At 37.4% G+C, this 7,989-nt stretch overlaps 1 protein-coding gene across 1 annotated transcript in view; it reads right to left on the minus strand.

The window, feature by feature from the left end:
- Positions 1-2,806, minus strand: part of THUMPD2 (THUMP domain containing 2) — a 36,752-nt gene extending 33,946 nt beyond the window's left edge. The window contains 1 exon segment of the mRNA XM_015558859.1: positions 2,711-2,806. Coding sequence (XP_015414345.1) covers positions 2,711-2,806 — 96 coding nt within the window.
- Positions 2,807-7,989: the final 5,183 nt, after the last annotated feature.

A 7,989-nucleotide genomic window follows, 5' to 3' on the forward strand; every position in this document is an offset into this window, starting at 1 on the left:
TTCTATGTTCTGTGTCCTGTTGTCCTGTTACATCTGTATTTATACCAGTTTATTCCAATCCTATCAATCTCTATTCCAAAGGTTAGGGCGTTTCTTATCTCCATTCCAGGGAGTAAAGATTATTCAGCTTAAGCATGATTGTTCGTAGTTAAAGAGATTAATTACCCGCCTGGCACTTAGTGAAGGGGTTTTATTTCCTCCCTAACTTCAGGGGAAAACCTCTACCTGGGGAAACAACCTTTCTCGGAGAGGTGACCTTGGTTAAAACACATAGTGCCAAGAAAGTGAGCAAACATATTAAGAACAGTATGCCATATATGCCAGGTCCCTTGAAACAGCAAGGATGGACCGGCTCCCGGCAACTAGTAATAAGTATCTAGACAGAGAATCGAAGCTTGAGCCTTGGTTTGTAGAACTCTTTGTGAGACTTCCATTTCCTCTTCTCTCAAGGTTATAACCACCTTCTGGGTCTTCAGGGGGTCTCTTATGGGTTTTATGTTAGATTTTTAAGTGTATGTGATTCCTTCTTGGTTATTTATAGTTTTGTTTGATTTGTTTTTACTGTTTTTTAGAGTTGGGTTCAGGAGAGGGAGCTAGCAGCCTGGGCTAGTTCAATGTCATGCCACAGTATACATGCTTTATAATTTTCTCAAGCTGTCTCACTGTGTTTGAAAGGAGAGTGTATACCATGGCTCCTAAATTTCAATTTTAATAATCACTGCATATTACTGTGTATTTGGCCATACCAATCACTGTTTCTAGAGGCTGCTGACATTAATAGGTAGAATGGCGTGCCTATAGTATGTAGACTTGACCAACTTTTCTTTTCCTGATGGGCCCAAAAGCGCCAATGCTTTACTTTCAAGGATATAATTCATGCCCTTGAATGATGATTTTCTGGTTCTACCTCTAGTAATCCTTACGAGTCTTGATGATTTACTATGACAGGAAAGTCACATCTTAAAATTTATGTTATTCTAATAAAAAGTTTAAATTGAATTTTACTTTCATTGATTTTCACACAGTCAAAGACTTCATGTCTGCATCATAAATTCTGCACCTGCACCAGATCTGTCCAGCATGATGACCAAGAGCAATTCTGTACTTTATATTCTCATGCAATTTCCTACTTTTTGTGGGGAGGTTTGCTTGAGATTTCAACACAGTATCTTATCACCAGTTTTATAGAGCTCATATAATACAGTATTTATCTTTTGGGAGGAAAAATGAGATTTAAGCTGTAGATAAAATTAATTTAGTTTCTTAAAAAAGAAATTCCAGTTAAGCTTCTGAATGATAGTTAATTTCATTGATGAAAAGAGCTTGTGCTAAGTCCTGAGATGACATGTAAAATCTTTCTCTGGAGGTCTTTAAATATAGGATATATCTTTATCTTTCTGAGGTGGCTAGCTTAGGGATGTTTAAGGATTGAGGTGCTATCTTTTCTAACTCTTTATGAGCTTTTGATTGAACCTACTCTTCAATTTTAGCTGAGAAATGCACCCTTCTAAAAAGTGCTTTTGTGTAGCTGATATTTTTCAAGGGGATATGGGTAAGGAAAGACATTAGAAGGAATTATATTTCATCTGAATTTTGTATTGAGCAATACTTCTTCCCTATCTCTCCCAGTGGTTTGTATCTGCTCCTACTATTTATTTTTGTCTTAATAATTTCTGGAAATATCTAAGGCATCCTTTTTACTACTCTCTTACCCAGTTATAGATTTATAGCTTTCTTGGATATGCCTTATGTGTGTACTCACTTTTTCCTTCCCTAACCTCTCCTTCTCCCACCCCACAAACACTATGTCACAATGCCCTAGACTAGAACAATATTTCTATGAGAGTGGCCTGAATTTTTCATGGCTTTATCAGTCATTGAAATGTTCTTGTCCACTCTCTGGCCCCTCACACAGTTCTTTCAGGGAAAAAGTGAATTATTTGCCTGGAAAACTTGGGAATAGGAAGTGGGCACACAGGGGCCCCTCTCCTTTTCTCATGGGATTCAGTTGCTCCCTAAAAGAGTGCATTTTGTTCAGGTTCTCCATGATGCAAAATTTACAGCATTAAATACCTTCTCAACATATCCTCCAAGTACTTTCCTTCCCCCGCACCCCTGAAATTTCTGTGCTATATTCTAGATAGTTTCTTTGCCCTGTCTTTCAGTTGACTCATTTTCTCTATCTGTGCCTAATATATTGTTTAAAAATCATCTATTATATTATTAATTTTAGGCATCATATCATTCAGTTCTACCCATTTTCTTATATACTCAACTTCTTTCATACTAGCTCTTCTCAGCATGAGAAATATTCTCATCTCTTCCATCTTTACATAATCTTTTTCTCCCATGACCCCTTCTAATTATTGCCCTACTTCTTTGCTTTTCTTTATAACCTTTTTATAAAACATGCTACATTTACTGCTGAGTTGATTTTGAGCTGTAGTAGATGCTTTAAGGATAGAAAGACTGCAGAAGAATTTGCCAACTTTATTATAGGGAAGAGAGAAATAGGCAGTTCTCACTTCCTGCCTGTGGTGTGTGGTGCAGGTGGTAATGTGTGGGGAAACCTCAGGGCAGAGGGTAATTACTTCGTGTGTGTGTGTGTGTGTGTGTGTTTGCAGAGTAGAGGACAGGTATTTGTTTCCTATTACTGATGTAAGCAATTGGCACAACTTAGTGGCTTAAATAGCACAATGTATTATCTTACAGTCTGGAGGTGAGAAGTCTGAAATGCATCTCCCAGGGCTAAAATCATGGTGTTGGAAGGCTGTGTTCCTTCTGGAAGTTCCAGGGGAGAATCCATGTTCTTGCCTTTTCCAGCTTCTGAAGGCTGCCTGCACTCCGTGGCTCCTGGTCCTCTTCCTCCATCTTCATAGGCCGGTTGATTTCTTCTCACATCACATCACTCAGAGTCTTCTGCTTCCTGTCTCCACTTTGAAGGATACTATTGATAACATTGGACCCATCTCTATAATCCAGGATTATCTTCTCATCTCAAGGTCAGGTGATTAGCAACTTTAATTCTATCGGCAACCTTGATTCCCCCTTGCAAGTAACATGTTCTCAGGGTTAGGACCGGGACATCTTTGTGAGGCTGGCCCTTATTCTGCCTAACCTGGGTGGGTAGTCTGGGACAATCTGTATGCCCCTTAGTTTGACACCGTGTGGGAATGACACGTGCAGGCAGTAGTTGTGGAGGGCATTTTCACAGAGTCCCGCAAGTGTGGAGAAAGCAGCCATGAGTTCCCAGTCCTTCCATTACAGAACAGAGATGCTGAGAGAACCAGATGATCAGACAGGCCTGGGCTCAGGAGGAAGAGGGTCTAGTGGTGAGGACTGCAGAAGAATCAATGGGGCCAGCTACATCTCACCAAGCACCAGCCCCACAGCTGGGGGTCAGACTAGACCAGCCTCACTGTGAGGGCCGCCTGTGAATCATGGGCTCCCTCTAACTGCATGAGTACATACAAGCCTCACTTGCACTCAGGTACCATCTTGGAAAGGAGGATGGGGAGAGGCTAGAAATCTGGAATCATTGAGCGTTAACCAAAAGAGACTGAGTTAAACGACAATTAGGCTTCAGTTTCAATTGTAGATAATTGTTTCCATCATCAGAGGGAATATGGGTCTAGATAAAGATGAACTTAGTTTTGCAGTGTGTATATCTTGTTCACCCTTTTCCAATATATGTAGTAAGCTCTGTGTGAGGGTGCATGTGTTTTACTTAGATTATACTTTTATTTGGTGTAGGCTTGAAATTGCATTGTACTGGTGAGCAAGCTGCAAATGTACTAGTAAGTATATTTGAGGGAGGGTGTGGCTTTGAGATGCCCCTTCTGAACTGCTCCCTGAAGCCCCCACTGTGGTCAGTCCCGCAGCAAATACCATAGTTCAGAATGCAGTTGTCCCGTCATTACTGGCATATGTAAATTGATTATTTTCTATTCATTTTTAATTTTAATGAATTGTTTCAATAATTTTTGTTGCAGCTATATCTCTAACTCTTATGCCTACCCCTCCAGGTCCAGGAGCCAACCTGTCATATATCTTTAGTCTTCATTAATCTAGAAAATGTCCTGAATGTTCATTGTCTTTGTCATATTTTTTATGGTGACATTTTCGAGGACGGTAATTATTTTGTAGAATGTACCTCAATGTAAATTTGTCTGAGATTTCCGCAGCTGTTGATAGAGGTGATTTATGTTTGGCAGGAAACCACTGAAGTGTCGAATACTTCTTAATGCATTCCATAAGGAGGCACATGATGTCTTTTTGTCCCAGTATTGGAGATATTAGCTTTGATTTCTTCGTTAAGGTGATATAAATATTAAGTGACAATGTTCCCTTTTAAACTAACAAGTGGTTTGTGGAAAGATAATTTGAGACGATGTAAATATCCTCTTTGTCTTGAAACTTGCGGCCATGGCAACGATACAGATCATCATGTGCATGTATAGACGCATAATTGTTGCGGCACACTAATATGTCAGAAATGCGTTCTGGAGAGTCAGTTTATTTTAACATAACAACTTGGAGTTAAAGTAATTGAGAGTTCACACTGGAAAATCTATTTATTTCATACCTTTGGCAATGGGTTGGCTGTGAAGCATACATTTTTTTTTAAAGCTCTGTGTCTAATATTCCAATTCAATAAGATGCTGGTTTGAAATGAAGCTATTTCAGCTAATAACTTTGCATTCTCTGGTGAGATTTATGTCGCAATTTAAGCAGCTGCCTGAAATGCAGTAGAATATGAAATTATTTTAAAAGTGCAGATAGCGAAACCAGCATCAGATGAAAACCTCTTGAAAGTGAAGTATTTTTGCTTTTTAATAAGGCATAAAAGGATTGGGCTATATAAGACATGAGAAAGTTAGTAAATTCCAGCCATTATGATTAATGTTATGTACGGGTCAGGCACAGAGTACTAAAAAATATCTCATCGAACATCCTCATTTTCAAATGAGAAAATGGTCAGATATTAAGATTGAAAAAGTTGCTAACATAGTGAAAGCTAATTATTTTTCCTGTTTTTGTCTTCTCCCCCCTTTCACTAATGTGTACTTCTAGTTATAGTTAGTGTTATGGAGTACATTCGACAGTGTGAAGCTTAACTCAGGTGTAACTCTGTAGCCGACCATCTACTGGAGAGAGAACTAGATCCTCCCAGGAACACAGATAAAGGCCCAGCTAACTGTGTAGGAAGAGAAGGGAGTTGGGGTTCACCAGAAATAACAAAGGCTGAAAAGGAGTTTGTTAGGTGAGAACAGTGAGATCAGTGGGAGGGCTTCCCTAGCAGAGGGAATAGCATATGCAAAGGTAAAATGCAATTTTTAGCCGCCACATGTGGGTGTGGGACCAGCTCATTCCATGGTTCTGAATGATGATGTTTCTGTAGTTTAGTTATGATTTTTGATGTGGTTGTGGGAGGGTTCGAGTACCGCATTTACCTACGCCACCATCTTGACTGGAACTCCTGCTTTTAGTTTATATATTTGGACTTTTAGGTTGTTGGCAGCTGAGTCTATGTCTCATTAACTTTTGAATACCTGTAGCATCTAATTATGTGTTATCTTTTGATACATTTGTGGAATTGAATCTTTTCATAGTCATCCTGCACATCAATTATGATACTTGCTGTCAGAGAAAAATGCTATTAGCAGTTAACATATTATTTAGATTATTTACTTTATTGGTGTCCTGTTTTCTCTCCTTCATTTGTAGTTATCATTTACCAGTGTGTCTCAGTGAATTTACTCACTTAAATTATTAAACCAATAAATTTTAATTTACCTATAATTTTAAGCCCTTCCCTGGCCTAAAGGTGACAACTGCCTTCTCTTAAATAGTAAAATACAGCGTTTTTATGATAATCAATCTCTTTTTTACTTATTGTCTCAGTTATTATCTGTGTTGTGGATGATTGAAGTTGCCAGAAGTTAAGCTGGTTTTTTTTTTTAACATTTCATAATAAATGCTTTGAATAATGACCATGACATTTTCTTTACAGCCCAATAGACTTTGATTAAATTCCACAAATGTTAATTGGTTGCCTACTACACACAAGCCACTGTGGGTGATAAAGAAATGAATAACACACAGTCCCTGCCAAATGGGAACTTTTATTCTGTGCAACTACTTGGAGAAGCTCCTATAACTCTTCCCTTTTATATTGCTTTCATGTAGAGGTGAAAGGTAGATGGTAACAGATGGGACTTCTCATTTTATTCAGCTTACAGTCTTGATAATCACCAAATGTTACAATTCTATTTTACATTATAAATCGTTTTACTGTATCCAAGTCTTATGAAATTATGATTGATTCATTTTTCACAGATGGTAGCATTGTATAATAGGCCATCATATTCAAATGCAAATTTGGCTAAAAATTGTATTTACATATGGCATTTATTTTTTAATGTTACAAAACCATTTTAAAGCCAGACAGTTAAACTGACTGAATTCTTTTCAAAAATGTATTGGTCAAACCTCAAGGCATAAGAATAGTGAGTAAAAACGAATGCTTTTATATGATCCTACTATTTGTAGGTTGTGCAACAACTATAGATGTTAACTATACATTCTACTACCTAAAGATCGTGATCTTTATCTAAGTCATAATTATATCCCTCTTGTAAAACAACTAATTGTATGTTATAAAATGTATAACATGGATATATTTTAGTTTATTCTGTTTCGATAGGGCTGTTTGTAATTTTTCCATATTAAAAATAAATTGCATTCTGACAGATGTGAGGTGATACCTCATTGTCATTTTAATTTACATCTCTCTGATGTTTAGTGACTTTGAGCATTTTTTCATACAGTATATCTCTTGGCTTTCTGTATTTCCACTTTGGAAAAGTGTCTCTCTAGGTCCTTTGCCCAATTTTTAATTGGATGGTTGTCTTCCTTTTGTTAAGTTTTAAGAGTTTCTCAGATATTTTGGAAATTAACCCCTTGTCAGATATATCATTGGTAAATATGTTCTCCCATACAGCGGGCTCCCTTTTCATTTTTTGATGGTTTCTTTTGCCGAGCAGAAGTCTTTTATTTTGATGTAGTCTCATTTGTTTATTTTCTCCTTAGTTTCCCTTGCCCTAGGAGATGTATCTGTAAAAATATTGCTACAAGAGATGTCTGAGATTTTGCTGCCTATAGTTTCTTCTAATATTTTTATGGTTTCACGACTTACATTTAAGTCTCTTATTCATTTTGAGTTTATTCTTATGTATGGTGTAAGTTGGTGGTCTAGTTTTATTTTTTATAATGTACCTGTCCAATTTTCCCAACACCATTTATTGAAGAGACTGTCTTTACTCCATTGTATGCTCTTGCTTCCTTCGTCAAATATTAATTGAGCATAATGGGTTGGGTTGATTTCTGGGTTCTTTGTCCTGTTCCATTGGTCTGTATGCTGTTCTTGTGCCAATACCAGGCTGTTTTGAGTACGGAGGCTTAGTAGTATAACTTGATATGTGGCATTGTGATTTCTCCAACTTTGTTCTTCTTTCTCAAGATTGCTGCAGCTATTCTGGTTGTTGTTTTTTTTTTAGTTTTTTTTTTCCATATAAATTTTTGGAGTGTTCTAGTTCTATGAAATATTCCATTGGTTTTTAATAGGGATTGCATTGAATCTATAGTCAGAATAGCTATCATCAACAAATCAACCAACAACAAATGTTGGCAAGGATGTGGAGAAGAGAGAAACCTTGCGCACTGCTGGTGGGGATGCAGACTGGTGCAGCCACTGTGGAAAACAGTATGGAGTTTCCTTAAAAAATTAAAAATGAAACTCCCATTTGACTCAGTGATCCCACTTCTAGTTATATGTTCTAAGAAACCTGAAACACCAATCAGAAGGAATATATGCATCCCTATGTTCATCGTGGCACAATTTACACTAAGTTCTGGAAACAGCCCAAGTGCCCATCAGCATATGAGTGGATAAAAACTGTGGTACATTTACACCACAGAATACTATGT

Source organism: Myotis davidii, unplaced genomic scaffold (assembly GCF_000327345.1).
Source record: "Myotis davidii unplaced genomic scaffold, ASM32734v1 scaffold151, whole genome shotgun sequence".
NCBI classification, from domain to species: Eukaryota; Metazoa; Chordata; class Mammalia; order Chiroptera; family Vespertilionidae; genus Myotis; species Myotis davidii.